The sequence below is a fragment of the Apodemus sylvaticus genome, chromosome 3 (assembly GCF_947179515.1).
Source record: "Apodemus sylvaticus chromosome 3, mApoSyl1.1, whole genome shotgun sequence".
Taxonomy (NCBI): Eukaryota; Metazoa; Chordata; class Mammalia; order Rodentia; family Muridae; genus Apodemus; species Apodemus sylvaticus.
In genome coordinates this window covers 164100665-164117631 of record NC_067474.1, presented here as the reverse complement: position 1 = coordinate 164117631, position 16967 = coordinate 164100665, and the positions used below count along the sequence as shown (strand labels likewise).

General features: G+C 58.0%; 1 protein-coding gene across 1 annotated transcript in view; it reads right to left on the bottom strand.

Moving 5' to 3' along the window:
* The window catches only part of Casz1 (castor zinc finger 1), a 52548-nt gene that overhangs the window by 12118 nt on the left and 23463 nt on the right, over positions 1-16967 (bottom strand). The window contains exons 3-11 of the mRNA XM_052178164.1: positions 13198-13689; positions 9259-10093; positions 8205-8273; positions 6608-6698; positions 5698-5862; positions 4559-4731; positions 3504-4351; positions 1454-1586; positions 1139-1202 (exon numbers count right to left, since the gene is read on the bottom strand). Of these exons, the coding sequence (XP_052034124.1) occupies positions 1139-1202; positions 1454-1586; positions 3504-4351; positions 4559-4731; positions 5698-5862; positions 6608-6698; positions 8205-8273; positions 9259-10093; positions 13198-13689 (2870 nt within the window). The remainder of the gene's footprint in view (positions 1-1138; positions 1203-1453; positions 1587-3503; positions 4352-4558; positions 4732-5697; positions 5863-6607; positions 6699-8204; positions 8274-9258; positions 10094-13197; positions 13690-16967) is intronic.

Here is a 16967-nt window from a genome sequence, read left to right as displayed (position 1 = left end):
ACAGACACACAGCCCTGAGCCTGCTGTGCTGTGAGCAGAGCGCGCACAGCCCTTTGGCCTTGGCTGGAGAGGAGGCCCATCTGAAAGACCAGGCTGCGGTCCCTGGCCGCAGGGCATCAGGTGAAGGACTAGCCTGCAGTCAAGTCACTGAAGCCGAGGCCTCCGCTGTGGGTGCACACCGCAGCCCATCTTGCCTTAGACTTTGCTGCTCCCTGGTTATTCTCCTACCAGAAGGTGTTCCAAAGAAACGCGGGAGGAGGGACAGCGTGTGTGTGTGTGTGTGTGTGTGTGTGTGTGTGTAGACCCCCGTGAATTTCATGAGGATATAAGCCACAGAGGATAAGATATCTTCACAGGGTAAGAGCAAGCAGGTTCACTGTTGCTAATGCGGGATGTGAGGAAGCAGGGCCAGTGACCCGAGGGGGGCAAAGGACAGGCAGAGAGCATCCAGGGAAAGGCAGGCAGCAAGGCAGGGCGGGCATCGGCGACAGATAGGACCCAGCTGGGACCCACCCACCCACCGGCCGCACGAGGGCCAGCCCGGACCCGGCTCCCTCTTCAACCCAGTCACTTGTGTACAGTAACCAAATTAATCTTGCTGCAGTCAAATTTATCATGTGAAGGGGAAAATATATTTGAGATGATGTATAATTTACAAAGACCCTGCATTATTTAAAATAAATGTTCTCGAGCGACCTCTCCGGAAGGCGTCCGAGACCATTACTCAAGCCAAAAAGTGGAAATTGATGCTTTCGCTCCCACTTTGGTTTACCCCCTCCCCCACCCCTTTTTAAACAAACAAAAAATATATATACATATAAAATAAATAAATAACATTAATAACTGAGGGCCAGAGAAGTTAGAGGGTTCTGGAAAAGCTTTTGGGGCCTTCTATCCGAAGGGAAAGAAAAGGGTGTCATGGGCTGAAATATATTTCTTCAGCCAGTTCATTAAATTAATTTGTAAGCAGTGGCTCTGAAATTATATTCGATGAAAAATGGCCTCAAAATTTAAATGGTACAAACTCATCTTATTAGAGAGAAAACATTAAAAAACAAACACATCCCCCCCAACCCCCCAGCACGGCTTTAATTTCTCTGGGTGGGGGAAGGGGAGGCGTGTGATGGATGGGCCTTACCTTATTCATAAGCGAGGATAAAAGAGATGAATTTGCCGAGACTGCATGGCCATTTGATTCATTACTAGAACACACAAACCAAGGGGCTTCAGCTCGGACACCCGTGGGGCCAGGCCCAGAGGCCCTTCCCTCCCTGTCAGCCAAGCCCACCAGGGTGAGAGGTCCACCCTGCTCTAACTGCTCAGTGGCAGAGTGAGCCCTGGACAGGAGGGTCAGCTCAGCTGGGTCCCCAGGGCTGGCTGAGACCAAGAGTTCCAGGCCACCTCTCTGGGGCCCAGGCTGGCCTCCGTGGGAGTTTCTCCGGCCTTGCCTCACCTGGGCTCCTTCACAGTCAGGTCTAGACTGCGGTCTTGGGAGGCCTCATGGGGCCCTGGGGTGCCAGCACTCTCAGGTTCCTGCTTCACCTGGGCCTGGGGGAACTTGGTGGGGGTGGGCTGCTGCCCGCTTCCTGCAGGGGAGGGGAGGGAGGGGAGATGGCATCAGAGGGGCTCAGGCACAAAGTGTAGGACCCCAGCTCCTTCACACCCTGAGGAAGGGCAGTGGGCTGAGCAGGCGGGGTCCAGGTGGGGTGGGGCAGGAGGGCTGCTGCTGGTCAGCGCTTCTTGTCGCTGACGAGATCACTTGCGACGTGTACCCCTGTGTGGCAATTCTTCAAGTGATAATTATTGCAAAATTATGTCAAAGTTGTCCTGGCTTAGGGCCTCCTGGAAGAGGAGAGCGGGTGGCTGGGGAGGGGCCTGGGCGGGGACAGGGGGCCTTCATCTCCACCAACTGTCACAGTCGATTTGTGGGGCTGCCGCTTAAGCTTTTATTAAAGACTCTGTTAATGCTGAGGGAAAGTGGCAGATCGGGACTGGGAGCGGCCCTCCACCGTCCCTGCCCACTGTTGCCGAGGCGACGGCCCTGTCTGCACTGAGCATGCCCGAGGACAGCATCTGCTGTGTCAGGGCCATCAAGGCTGACGGGCCAATCAGGATGGTTCAACTTAGGCGACCTCATCCGTCTGTCAAGCTGTCCAGGGCAGAGACTGTGGCCCGCCCTGGACGTCTGACTGCATGAGGGGGAGCTTGGTGGGAAGAGGCCACAGGAGGCTGACAGGGCAGGGTCAAAGGAAGCTGCTGACAGGACGGTGGTCCAGTGAGCCTTGCTCCCCATAATCCCCAAGTGACTGAAATATTAATTTGCCCCAAGGCACTACAGTTTACAGAGAGCTGCTCCACAGAATCAAGTGACATTTTATTACCGATGAAGGGGAACAGCTTTCCTCCCCCTTATCTGACCTTTCTTTCGGGGTGGGGAAATGCAGGGAGAGGTGTTTTTAGGGTCAAAGAGTAACTTGACAGTCTGGTAGCGGAGGCTTCCATGGCCCTCCCCGCAAGCTCCTGGCTGGAAGACTGCAGCTACAAAAAGTCCCTCCCACACTTGAAGTGGAAGACAGGGGTTCCAAAGGGGCCTCGACCCTCTCAGGAACTGAGAGAGCTTCCAGCCTTCGGGGAATCCACAGCACAGTCACCTGGGGTCACCGACCCTAGGCTCCAGAGAAAAAGCCCAGCCCCGTCCCCGGACTAGCATCCCGAGAAGTGGGATTGGAGCCCCATGTGGGGGCGAGGGACCCTCGGTCTTGCTGGTTCTGAGATGGTTTGGATGAGAGTGGAGCACGAAGGCTGGGCAGCCAGGTGGTTGGGGATGAGGCTAGGAGCAGATCTCCCTGGCCCGCCCACCCGCCCGCCCGCTCCACAGGGTGGAGCTTCTGTAACAAGCTTCCTCAGCAAGCTGCTGTGGGCAAGGCCCTGTGGTGTTTGATGGAATGAAAGGAGCATAGTCTGGTGAGCCGAACTCTTACCCTCTGAGGAAGAGGAGCAGGGACAACAGGAAGGAGGAGAAAGAAAACTTCCAAAGACAAGGGACGGGAAGGGCGAAGGAGAAAGGGGACCAAGGAGGAAGCCTGTGAGCTGTGCTACACAGGTGTGGGATGCTCCTGTTTCGCTGTGTCAGCTGGAGAAGAGCTGAGAGATGAGGTGGCCTTGGGGGACTTTGCTCAGGGACTCGTTGGTGACAGAGCCCGTGAGGCCTGGTGCTGCTAAACCACCCAGGTGCTCAGAGACAAGAACTACTGACCGGCCGGCTCCACATACAAGGAAGGAGCCGAGTCCCTGGCGCATGGCCAAAATGAGGGACCCCCAAAGAGCACACAAATCACCAGGATGGAGACAGAGACGGAGCAGGAAGGAGCTGCTAAGCGGGGGCTGCAGGCTGCGGCCTGGCAGACACGCTTGCCCACCTGCCCTGCGTTCCTCAGTCTCAGGACTGGGAGTTGCCAGGTTCCCAGCCCGCTTGCTTTCTGGGCAGGGCCCAGCCTGCTCACCTGGCTCAAAGGTGGCAGAGGGCTTGAGGGCGGCCGCAGCCAGTCTAGCCATCATGGGTGAGATGAGGCCTTTGCTCGCAGAGATCCTCTCCATGATGGAGGCGGGGGGCACGGAGAGAGAGGTGGCAGCCGTGGGGGCCGAGTCCCCAGCTCCGGAAGCCATCAGAGCTGGCATGTCAGGGGTTGCTGAGGTTGTGGCCCCGGAGGACACGGAGCCCAGGAGCCCTGGAGATCCCACGGGCAGTGAGGCGCTCCCCCGGCTAGGAAGGAGAGGGAAATAGGGTGTGGTGGTGGGCAGGCCTGAGTTAGAGAGGGCCAAGGCGAGGGGAATGGAGCCGGACAGGCCCTGGGGCAGCAGGCCCGCCATCTTGCTATTGGGAGGCTTGGTGGCACTGGGGATGGCCTCGGCAGTAGTGGCGGCAGCTGCGGCGGCCAGGGACGCAGACGATTGCTGGCTGGTGGGGGAGGCGCTCAGGCTGGAGTTCTTGCTGCTCAGGGCAGAGAAGTCCACGAGGTCATCGTTGCTGGACTCCTCGTGTTCCGCATCCTTGGCGCCCAGCAGGGAGGCGGGCAGCCCCAGGGCCCCCGAGGAGCGGATGTGCCGGCGCTCGTGCTTCCGCTTGTGTGAGGTCATCTGGCTGGTGGAGGTGAAGGTGAAGCCGCAGCCGGCACGGATGCAGTGGAAGTGGTTGGTGGCCTTGCTGTACACGCAGCCCTCGTACTTGCACTCCTCATACTTGTAGAACTTCTTGAAGCCGTCCTTGGCGTAGGCGTCATCCTTGATGTGGTAGCTCTTGTGCTTCTCAATGTCACACTTGTTCTTGAAGGTAAACGTGCAGCCAGGGCGCCTGCGGGGGGCGGGGGACACGAGGAGTCTGACACAGGGTCGTGTGGCACCCGAGGGAGGCCCCGGCTCTGACTCTGTTCCACGCTCTGGGAGGAACGGTCCCTCGGGGGAAAGACGGGATGAAGGCAGGGCTGTTAAGCGGCCCTGGTGATCCGCGGCCTGGTTCCCTGCTGGTCCCTCGTGCCACCGTCAGTGGGCAGTCACTCACCTGCAGTGGAAGTGCGTGGTCTTCTGCCCATAGAACTGGCAGTCAGCCGTGCCGCAGTCCTCGGTGGCTCGGAAGCGCTGGAAGCCGTCGTTGATGAGCTGCGTGTTCTTCTTGTGGAAGTTCTCGTGGGTCATGACATCCGAGGTGCTCGTGTACACCTTGTTACATCCCACCTGTGCAGGCCAGAATGGTGGTTACGGGGTGCAAGTCTGGCCCTCCTGGGCCAACCCAGCCCAGTGATGTGGTTGGAGCCAAGACTCAGAGAATCTTGGTACCTCCAAACCTCAAACCCCTCAAGTTAGCCCAGGCTCTGAAGCAAAGAAAACCTCCAGAGACGCTCCAGCCTTCCCGGGAGTGACTTCCGTCTGTCTGCAGAGTATTGGTCTTGGGACCCCCACATACAGTACTTTTGGCTCAATTGAGGGAGTCACCTTCTAGAGAAGCTAGGTTGGGGGGGGGGTGGTCCTAGTTGGTGACTCTATCTCTAAAGCCTTAGGGTTAGACAAAGGCTGGACCCTAGAGGTCACCTTTAGCTCCAGGGCTCCCGTAGTGGATGGCTGCTGGGCGTGGGCCTCCCGCCCACTACAGATGGGCCAGGCAGGCAACTTTGCCATATTGAGTAAAAAGCAGTGGCCCTGAGCACCCTCAGAGGCTGGGCTGTGCCAGTGTCTGCACCATCTCAGGCCCAGAGCACGCCCCCCCCCCTCACACCAGGCTGCTTCAGAGAGGCCATAACAACCCCTGACAAACACGGGGAGGTGTGCGGCTGCTATTTGCAACCCAAGGTTGCCTCTCCTGAGCTTGACACCTTGAAAAATCCCAGACTCGGTGTGGCATTAAAACAAAGAATTAAACAAAAACCTCCGCGGGAATCATTTGCAATGCTGCTCTTGGTGTTAAAGCCCGAAAAATGTCAGTCTATATAAACAGCTCGCTGAATTTCCCCCACACCAAGTATGGAAGAGGGAAGGCCCCGCCCTGGCCACCAGACACTGCGGACATCTCACTTCTGGGATTCTACATGCCAGCCACCCCTAACCTGAATCAGGGGGAAAGGAGGGTCCCGGCCCTTCAGGCCCCTGACTCCTGGGACAGTAGAGGGCTAGGAGAAGGTTCTAGACCCCTCGGGCTGCTGGCACCTGCATGCAGTGGTAGTGGGTGCTCTTCCCATTGAGGTGGCAGCCGTGGTAGTAGACACTGCAGTCGTCCAGCGGGCTGAAGCGCATGAACCCGTGCTGCAGGGAGTTGTCCCGCTTCTTGTGCATGTTGTAATGTCGGATCACATCCTGCTTGCTTGTGAACCTCTGCCACAAAAGAACACCGAGTTGGCAGAAGCCCGTGCCCCAAGTCCGTGTGCCAAGAGCGCTTGGACCAGGGCTGGCCCCAAGGCCCTCAGGTCAGCCTATAAATAACCCGGCTTAGGGTCAAGACAGCCCAGACGGCCCAACCAGTTCCCGGCACACTGGCCCTTGGTAGGAATGACTCCAGAGACTCAGAAACCACAGTGCCTTCCCTGACCTCGCCCGAGGATTCCAACATCCAGGAGCACAGAAGAGGCGCTGGGCCAGCCTTGAAGGCTGGGGCTCTGACGGGTGAGAACACAGTCTACCGAGTGTCCTGCACTGTCTGAGCAGGCAAGACAGAGGGAGCTGGCCCGCGCAGGTGGCCAAGCACTACCTCTTCGCCAGCTCTGCGCTCGCCGGTAGCGACACTGACTGTGTGATCTTAGCGGTTCAACTTGAAAACGAAGCAGTAAGGCACCCTTTGAAAGTCTTGGGAAGATAGTTAGCTGAGAGGTGCAGACTGATGGCTCTAGCCTGGGCTCACACTAGACTCCCTGTGAAAGGGATCTGGGACCTGCACACGGAGACGTCATTGGCTACTGCAAATGCTATTGGTTGCTTGTTTAGCAGGAGCCTGGGGATATGCAGAGGACTATTCCATGCTCCCCGTTTATCTACGTCAAAGTCGGGTGGCTAGTAGAGGCCCCTGGCGCCACCGACTTCCAGCGAGAGTCCACGCTGGCTGGTGAGTGCAGGATGGCCATACCTGGTAGTTGCACTCTGGGTCCAGACAGTGATAGTGCTCGCGGTACTGGTAGGCGCAGTGGATGTGGCCGCAGTGCTGACTTCCTGAGAACCTGAAGACAGGAGCGGGAGGGTCAGACCCATCTCTTTCAGGGAAGCCAGCCCCTGTAAGGACTCTTCTAGAACCCAGGCCCGAACGACTCTTTCTGCCTGGGCTCCAAAGATGTGCTTCTGGGGTTTGGTGGGTCTGGGTGGAAATGTGGGGGTTCAGGGGTGAGAGAGCAGAGGCCAGAAAGCCAGACCATATCCCTGGACCTGTCGGGGAGCCCAGGCCCTCTGAACCGCCTGGCTGCCACACTCACCTGGAAGGTGGTGCCAGACCAGATAGAGCAGAGGTCCCACTCAGGTGGGACAGAGGCAGCTGGGACAGGCCACAGCACCAAGTCAGAGTGAGACAGACCAGACAGGAGAACCAGAGCTCCACCCAACCCAAAGGCCCTTTTAGCAGGTTCAGCCTGACCACCTCCAACCCACACTACACTGGCAGCTCAACCCGCTGGCTAGGCCAGTCCTCGGCTGTTGTGGAGAGGGGTTAAAGGCTCTCTCTGCGTCCTGGGCTTTTCCTGACACTTGAAACAGTCCAGAGTTATGAATTTTTAAAGCACAGCATCTGTTTGGCTTCCCGAGGCAGGCAGCTCACTTTGCAGCCAAGTGCACGGCCAAGAGCCCCACGCTGCCTGCGGCATGCTGGCCAGCCGGCCGCTGAATGGCCCTCTCTGAGCCTAGATGTCTAGGGCGTGGCTCTCACAGCCTCGGTGATGGCCAGACAGGGCCAGCCACTCTGGGGAAAGCCATCCGTGACAGCCCCAGGGAGGCACCTCACTCAGCCAGCCTGCTCCCTTTCGAGGATGACACGCTGTTTAGAGATGGGGGCGGGGACAAGCCCCACTCTGTGGGAAAGCCATTTCAATGGAGCTGCCCAAGGCCATCTGCTGAGCCACCAATAGTAGTGATAACAGTAAAGAGAAGACAGCCTGAGGAAGAACACTGAAGACCACGGGAAGACAGATGCCGCCAGAGGGTGACCCCTGCTGCAGGTCCCTCGGGAGGCTCGATTTGGGGAATGTGTGGAGACGGACTGGTCACTTGCCAATCCTGCCTCCATCAGGATCTCAAGGCTGGCTTCACCAGGTCTCCCTGGGACCCCAGTAGACCACAGCAGAAGACGAATACGGCTTCCATTTCCCCCAACCCCATCAGCTCCACTGTGGTCTGCACTCTATCCAAGATGCCCCAGGAAGACAGGCCCCGGGTCAGCTGCAGAGGGGGCCCACGGACTCACCTGGGGTGGGCCTGGTACCAAGCCCTTTTCCTATATTTTGGCCATACTTAAGTTTTAAGTTACCTAAGGACTGTGTTGCCCACACTACCCCAAAAAGGGTCTGAGATGGACATAGGGGTAGCTTCTCTGGAGGAGGTTAGAGACAGAGAAAGGAGATACAGAGAAAGCATCCCCTTAGCTCTGGGGACGAACTAATACACAGGTGGTTTCACAGTCCTTGGGCACTCCTGGCTCCCCGCCCCCACCTCTGTCCACAGGCTCCTCCCCAAGGGCCTACCTGGCAATATATTTCTGGTAAATGTTTACATCTTCGGTGACAGCTGGTTTATCTGTGGGCAATCCATTCCTGGTAAGACATATAGGGCACAGCCAATTAGCGGATGAGGGTGGCCTCAGGCCCCAGGAGCATCTGATGGGCAGCTCCCTGCCCTGGGCCGCAGAGCCTCTCTCTCCTGGCCCTGTATCATTCTGAGACACTCAGGGTGGTATTTAAAAAGTTTGGTGGCAGAAGCCCAGAGGAGCTCAGTTAGCCCATCTCTGACAGGAGTATGCTACCCTGAGCAGGAAGGGCTGGAGGCCCAGCCAGGCCTACAGTTAGCCTGGGTAAAGGCCAGGGCCTGGAGCCCCCAGCATGCAATACAAATAAGGAGGGTAATGGCTGAAGAGAAACACTAAGCAGCCAGAGAAGAAAGACCAGAGGAAGGCGGTGCTGGATGCGTGTGTAGGGTTTGGACACTCACGCCCACCCTCATACCAAAGGGGATCAACTGGAGCTGTCCGGTTCACAGTCTTTAGGACGTGTATGCCCCACCCGGCTACAGCAGAGAGAAAGGTTTGAGGGGCGGTGTCATTTGGCCTTCTAAGAGCCACCGGTTAATCACCCAGGCCAGTCCTCCACTCCCGGGTTAGGTTCTCAGAAAGTATCCCCACCCAACTCCCCATCTTCTCCCTGCCTTTTCAGTGGCCACCCCCTGGACCCCAGTCCCCATCCCCACCCCAGTGAGGGCCTGCGCCCGCAGGTGGAGGGAGCCGGTCACGACAACAGAGGTTAATGCACAGAGGTGTGTGGCCGTGTGAGGGTGGTGGGGCGGATGTGCCACAAGCAGGGGCTAGGGACAGTGCGAGAACACTGGATGTGGGCACAAGAGCAGTTATGCATGTGTGCGCATGTGCACGTGTGCACGCAAGGACACACATGGCAGTCTGAATTGCACATGTGGCTGTGTCTGACACGATAAGCTTTGTAGGTAAGGAGGTAGTCCTCCTTATCCAGTCTGGCCCTGCGGTTGGTGGTGGTGGTGGTGGGAATGGGGGGAAGGGGAGCTCCTTACTTGACAGTGGAGACAGTTCCCGTGGTGATGGAGTCTGTTTTGGAAAAGGTTGACTTCAGGTACTCGGGAGTGTTGAAGGACAGGGAGGCAGGTGGCTCGGGTCCCGGTCCAGGGGCGCTGGGAGCACTGGACACGTTGGTGAGGGGTGTAGGAACCAGGCTGGGGGCGGGCGGAATCTTGGTTGGGCCTGGTTTCTGGATGCCCCGAACATCGTACTTGGAGGGGCGCCCCACCTTGCCCGTCTTGAAGGCGATGGCCCCGCCCATGTCGGGGCTCCCTTCCCCGGGTTTGAAGAGGTGCAGGTACTTGACGTTCTCCAGGTCATACTTGGATGGCTTTTTGTAAGCGCTTCCGTTCTGGGGTCTCAAGGTCTCGCCCGTCTTCAGTTTGTGGATGAAGAAGTCGTACTTGGAAGCCCGGGCTACCAGGTTCTGCATCTGGACACTACCATGTGATGGCAGAGGCAAGATGGTGGCCTTGGTTTCCAGGTGGGCCGTGTTGCTGGGGAGACGTAGGCTGGGCAAGGGGCCCACCGCTTCCTTGCCCACCCGGTCCTCAGCCTTGCTCCCGTGGGCTGGCCAGGGAAGTTGCTCTCCAGCCTTGAGTTTGCGGATGTATTCCTCGTATTTGGAGAACCGTGCCCGCTTGCTGAGGGTATCCTCTGAGGAGGGCAAGGCAGAAGAGGCAGCCACCTCCGGGGTGGAGCCCGCGGGAGGCTTCTCGAAGCTGATCTTCCTGGCCAGCTCGTCCCTGGTGTTCTGGTCGTCATAGCCAAACATGCCGAGGAACTCCGTCATGGTGGAAGCAGCGTAGTCCCTCAGAGAGGAGGCTTCTCCTGGGGTGGGGGGGAGAGGTGCGTCATTCCTGGGAGGGAGGGGGGACAGAGGAGAAGCCCCTCTCTACCTTGAGCCCCCACCCGCGGAGGGAGGGGACGGCACGGGGAGGGGCGGAGCAGGACATGATCTATGGACATTTGGCTCACTTGTTAGGTTTTACGACTCTTAAATTAATTTGTTTTAAAAAAAAGTAATTAATACTGGGGTAAAATAAAACGAGTTCATCAATGCCAGGAAAATCAATTTCCTAAATGTTCTGGCCGATGGCTTTTCAGTACATTAAACAAAGTTTCATAAATGTCTCCACTCTCTCGCCTTGGCCTAATATGAAAGAGAAGCCATTTTACTGGAAGTAAGGGAAGATCCCATCCTGATTCCTGCGGTGGGTGCAGTGGTCATGAGGAACAGAACAGGTAGTCGGGCGGGTGGGACCTCAAAGTAGAGGAAGCCACTGTGAGTCTGGGGTCAGCCTGGCTGGAGGAGCCCCTGGGTGGAAGAAGCCTCCGGATCTGACCTCTTGCCAACCTCCTCAAATAACTTTCCCCCAATAACAGAGCTGAGGAGAGGCCGGACTATGCCAGCGTGCCTACTCAGACTTAACCGCCGCACTGCTCCAGGCAGGATTTGTATGGCGGACAAGCCCTTCAAACACCCTGGTCACCTGGCAGCTCCCTCTGCTCACACAGAATGGTAGTTCACCCCGGGACGGTGACCATCATGCCCTGCAGGATCCAGGGTGAGGCCTGAGAGTGGGGTGTCCATCTTAGCCCCACCCCATCCATACATGACACCCTAAGAACTCTGCTTCCACCCTCCCCATCCGCATAAGGACATACATACGCATCCACATACAGCGCACTTACACTCGTATACACATTCACATACTCACACATACTACACTCACATGCATGCCCATAATAACGCGCCCATGTTTTTACACATGCTAAATTCATACCCCTAGACACTGCCCTTGAGTCCACAGACACACACATACACAGTCTCACAAGTCCCATACCCAGTGCCCCAGGACATGTCTCAGCGGGGCTGGAGAGAGTGAGCCCCTCAGGGTGTTACCTCTTGCACGCACAGTGTGTCACCACAGCAGATGGACAGTGCCCAGTGTGCACAGGCCCATTTGTTTCCCCACCATGCCCCTGCTAGACACCTCTTGTGGGCTAGTGGCAGCATCCAGGTCAGGGACACACAGACAAGCCAGAGAGAATAGCCCAGGGGCGCCCATACCCTACCCACTCCCACGCTCTCTCCATCTGAGCGCACTCAACGCAACCAGATTCTAGGTTAGAGGCCCCAAGAGCAAGGCCCTGACTCCCTCCAATCCTGCCAGCTCTAAGAGGCGGAGAGCTTACTAGAAGGGGAGCTGGTGGAGCACTGTAACCTAGCAGGATGTGGAAGGAGGGGCTCTGAGCCATCCATCATGGGGGGTGGGACCCCACAAGACATGAAAGAGGACAGTCGGACACTCCTCTGACACCCTGAGTGACCCAAGGAGCTTACAGACGGTTGCCTTGGCGAGCTGATGGGCAGCACACGCCTGAGCTGCAGACACACAGGCTGGGGGCTGGCCTGGGAGTGGGCTCTGATTGCTGGATGAAGTAGTCAGGAACCAGGGGAAAAAAGGGCTAAAAATAGCAGGAGGCGGCTGAGGCCTCACTATATATGGCAGAGAAACAGAAGGCTCTGAAGGGCAGGCAACATCAAACAGGGAGGGGACCAGCGGGGGTCCCACAGACAGCCAAAGTCCCGGGGAGCCAAACCCATAGTGGGCAGATGGGGCTTGGACCAGGGACCCAGGGCCCAGGGCTGAAGGGACCAGGCCAGAGGCTCAGGGTGGCAGCCACAGTAGTCCATGCTCTGCTCCTGCCTTCCTAGTTCCCAACTCCTGGGAGGAGGGGAAGAAGGCCGGAGGAGACACTGCCCAACTGCCCTGGCCACAGTGGAGCTGGGTGTGGGGTGAGGGAGCTGAGGGGGACAGCAGCCCTTGTCCCGATCCCTCTCCTGTCCTCAGGCCCGGCACAATCACCTTGTGTCTGGCAATAGCAAGGGCTTTTCCTATCAGAGGAAACTGAAGGTCACACTTCTCCTCATTGATCTTGCAATGTTTGTTAATTACTCTGTCACTGATGTGGCGAAGGATAATTAAACAGCTCTGTTTATATCTTATATGCATAATTATGTGGCTGCGCAGGGCTCCCCGCACAGGGAGGAGATGCGCCCCTCGCTGCAGGGGAAGGGGACAGGGGAGCAGGCAGGGGAGGTTCAGGATTCCAGGAATAAGCCCAGGAAGGAGACTCGTGGCTAGAGCCAAGGCCCCGAGGCCCAGGGCTGCAGCCCGAGAGGAGACCCTCTCCTGTCTGAAATGCCAGGCCAGCCCTCCCCTGGAGCGGCGGGTGGCAGGGACGGCTGCTGTGTGCTAAGGACAAGGAGACACTGATGCAGCCAGGCCTCTGCCGTCTTGTGGGAAACAGGTCAAGCAGAGGGGCAGTCAGGGCAGCTGCACATGGAGGGGGATCTGCTGGCTGGCCTGAGCCAGGCTTGTGGCTCTGAGAGAGAAGTCCTGTTTCAGAGAGCAGGTTGGGACACAGGGAAGGAGACAGGGTGGTGTGGGGGCACAAAGTCCTTCGAGAGGGGACTCAGAGATGAGAGAGAACTCACGCTGTTCAGGTTACCACCCACACAACCCACTGGTCACCATACCACGGCCAAGTACCATGGCCCCCAACAGACTCCTCCCTGTGCAGGTACATGGGGTCACCCAGGGAGCCCCTCCCCTGTCCACCCATCCATCCATCCAGTCTATCTGTGGGCACGCCCACCTGACACCCCATCTTCTCAAAGTCTCATTGCTAGCAGCTCCCCAAGATCCTGCTCAACCTCGGGAAGCTACCAGTCCTGTCCTGTCTGCCGCCCCCACCCCACACACCCCCACCCCATCTCTCCAGTCCTGCTGGGTTGGATGAGGTGCCATGTTTGGAGGGAAAAAAAGAGAAATTCCCTGGACTTCCACCTTTGCCTGCTGGGCCTCTGCAGGGAGCTGGGTCCCTTCCCAGCCTTCATCTCCCGTCCCGCACAGCCAGACACGCACCTGAAGCCTGCTTGGCGCTGGGGCCGCTGTCTTCCTTGGAAGCCGTACCGTCTGACTCCTTCTCCCCCACGACACTGTTATCCTTTGAGGGTTCTTCTGCATGGTCTTCTTCGTCGCTGCAGCCCTGCGGCTGGACCATGTAGACGCCCTCTGGGGGCAGCTCCAGGCCCTCGCGGACAATGCGCCCCAAGCCCGGGGTGGGCACGGGCTCCTCACAGTACTCTCCGTTGACCCATTTCTCAATCACTGCCCGCCTCTTGTCTTCTTCGCTTCGGGGAGCCCTGGTCACCCCGGAGTCAGGGCCACTGCGCTCTTTGTCCCGGGCGAGACGTAGCGGGCTACCTTCTGCTTGGGAGCCGGCCTCTGCTCCCTTCTCCACGACCACCTGTCGGCTTAGCTTGGCGCAGATGGCATTGAGCTTCAGGCCGCCTTTGCGCTTGGCCGCCATCGGAGGCTTGCCCGCAGGTGGGTCGGTGCACCGGGTGCTTTCAGCTGCAGGGCGGAGGGGGACATGAATGTGAGAGGCCTACAAACCAAGCACAGCCACCCCCAAGTAGCTCTCCAGCACCCCCTTGCTTGACCACAGTTCTGTCAAACTGTGCATACACACACACACACACACACATACACACACACACAAAGACACTGAGAAGCCAGAAGCCTGAGACCACCTGACACGTGCTGATCCCCTGCATTAGCCCGGGCGGGTGCTGCAGGCTACCCAGCCCCTGACAGGACATGAGCTAGGTGGTTCAGGATAAAGGAATGAACGACTCTTGGAGACAAGAATTCCGGCGCCCGATTCCTGAAAGGATTTCCTAGGCTTGCCTGGCCTGAAGCAGGCCCCGCTGTGAGGCGACATGTCGACATGTCCGTTAACGCAGGAAATGAAGGTACAGGCGGGGAAGGAGTAGGGGCGCGGTACAGCTGAGTGGCAACTCGGCCTCCCTGGCAGCCTGGCTCTACTTGTAAATGTTCCACCTCACCACAGGTCCCTGGGGAAGAGTCAGCCACAGCCAGCGTCCGGCCTGTGCCAGCCTCCTGCCTCACCGACCCAGCAGCTCTAGGCTGGCACCTTTCCCACCTGAGCACCTTGCTCTCTGGCAGCTCTGCTGCCTGGCCGCTCTCTGGCTCTGTCCCCCGCCCCTGGTCCCTACTGCTCACAGATGGCGGGGCTCGCCCCCTCACACATTCAGGACCCCTCTAAGGCCCCTGCTCCCATCCCATCGCTGTTCTCTGCTTTCTGCATTCCCACCCCCACGTCAAGTCTGGCCATCGCCTATGGCTGCTTCCTTTCCACAAACTTCAGTCAGGGCTACCCCAGCACAGAGTTCCTACCCCAGAGGACCCTCAGTGAGGACAAGCTGGTACCAGTTGAAGCTACAGGTGCTGTGCTTAATCTCTGGAGACAGCCACTGAGAAGCTGGAAGCCAACACACACACACACACACACACACACACACACACACACACACACACACACACACACATTGCTTAGCCTGTCCTCTGCCCTCTTTAGGTCGCCTAGGGTCTCAGGGGCACACTGGCCAGGAAGACGAACACGGGCAGGCACACATACACACTGTCACCCCATACAACAATCTGTCAGCTGTCCAGCCATCCTTTTACTGAGGTCCTACTGTGTGCCAGACCTTGTAGTATGGCCAGATGGAAGGCCTCTGCTCACAATACCTTTCCATATAGGGATCCCCCCTTTTCCACACATCTACTTTCCACAGCTCCTGCCAGGGAAATTGACACATCCCATATGGGTCAGAAGGCTACGTGAGGGGCTCTGCTCGTGGGCTATGAGCCATGATGGTCAAACACTCGGGAATATCCTGAGCGCCTGCCTGTGGCTACACAAAGGTTTGGTCGTGCAGATCACTCACTCCTTCAAATATACAGTGCCTTGTCACGAGTGGCTGATGTGTAAGGCTCTTCCTGGCCCAGAAGGGTACGGCCAGCCTACCCTGTGGTCCTCTCAGACCTGTTCCCAGAGGTCACAGTTTTAGGGCCTTTGGCCCCTGACCAAGCCAATGCCACTCTGCCACCTTATCACATCCACAGTGCTGGGCAGACGTGTGCTGTCAACACAAATCCCTGGGCTCCCATGTGTGGCTCCATCTTGACGCTCAGTGATGGGGCTCATGGTCACACCCCAGCCCGCCGAGCCTTGGGGCTCTGAGACCGCATGGCTTCCAGCAGGGTAGCAGGCCTCACCTGGGCTCCTTTGTCCCTGTCTTAGATGGGAAGAGGCAGGCAGGAGCGGAGGAGCCTGCACTATTTTTACCAGAAGGTAAGCAGCCAAGTGTGTATGGCAGACGGCAAATGAATCTATAAATATTTATCCCAAGGAAGAGAGGGAAGCACAGGCTCTCAGGGTTGCACTTGCTGCCGACAACACCCCCTCCTCTGGTCCCCACCCATCCTGGAGCCTCCCTGAACCTCGGCCCACCCGCACAACCCACCCTCTCTCCATCTCGGCTTCGTGCCGAGCGAGTCTCTGCCTGGGCCCCCACCAGCTGTGATGCAGCTGTGCACCCAGGGCCCACCCCCTGCCCCAGGCCCCTCTGCTCCAGCCAACTCCCTCCGCACCTGCCCTCCAGCTGCTGCTCTGCCCCAGACCACCTGCCTTCCAGATGTTGCCCTCCCCCTGACTCTACTGATGGTCCCATGGGTGGAGGTGGAGAAGCAGGAGGTGTCTGGGACCAGGACACAGGGACAGAGAGACACAGGCAAAAGGCTTGCGGGCGTAAGTGCCAGTGTGTGCCGTGAGCCTGGGGCAGCAGGACGGGCTTACAAATGAGGTTGAGAACTGAGCTGCTTGCTTTACTTCCGGTCCCCATGACCCTTCAACCCGTCCCTGCATTAAGGCCTTGGGACCTACAGATTCACACACACACACACACACACACACACACACACACACACACACACACGCCCTCCGCTGCTCTGACCCCAGACTCCTGTCCATGTAAACACTCCTCTGACTTTCTTCCCTAAAATATAAACGCCATGGCCAGGCCTCAATGGAAGGAAGCCATCCGTCCCCGGCCCTGTCACCGCCCCTTTCATCTCCTTCCCGCCACCAGCCTGCCTGCTGCTCTATTTACCCTGGACATTTCCTCTGGGAACAATACTGCCCAGGAGGCAAGCTTGGGTCTGAGGGTGGGAAACCCTGGGGGCTCCCGTCCTGCTCACCCAGTGACAGGCACACTCAGGGGTGATGGTGAAGGTAAGAAAAGGGGAGGGTAGCCCTTCTGAGAGGACCTGGAAGCCTGCATTCCATTCCTGGGAGTCTCTTTGTGAGGCCAGGGCTCTGTATCAGCAGGATAAACACTAGGAAGTGCACTGTATAGGTTAGAGTCCTGAGCGCCGGCCTGGCTCTGCCCACGGGGAGCTCCAAGCCTGGCCAGATTTCTCCTGCAGAAGCAGTGCAGAAGTGCAAGGTGAGGTCTGTCTGTGCCCACGGGGTCTGGGAAGCAGGGGAGTCCTGAGAGGGGCAACAGGCAGGTGTGATGTCGCAGCAACTTGCTGAAGGTTCCCAAGGTCAGCTGAGCAGGCCCCATGATAATCCCATTTGTCAGAGAAGGAAGCTGATCCTGGAGCCGCAGACCCCCCAGAGCATGAAGACACTCTAATGAGAGCCACTGAGGCCGGGCTTGAAGCATCCCCGGTTTCCTGACGGGAGTTCCTCTCGTCCCCCTACCCCATTTCCTCTTCAGCCTCACTTCCTGTTCCCATAACTCGGAGCCCCCTAAAGTGTT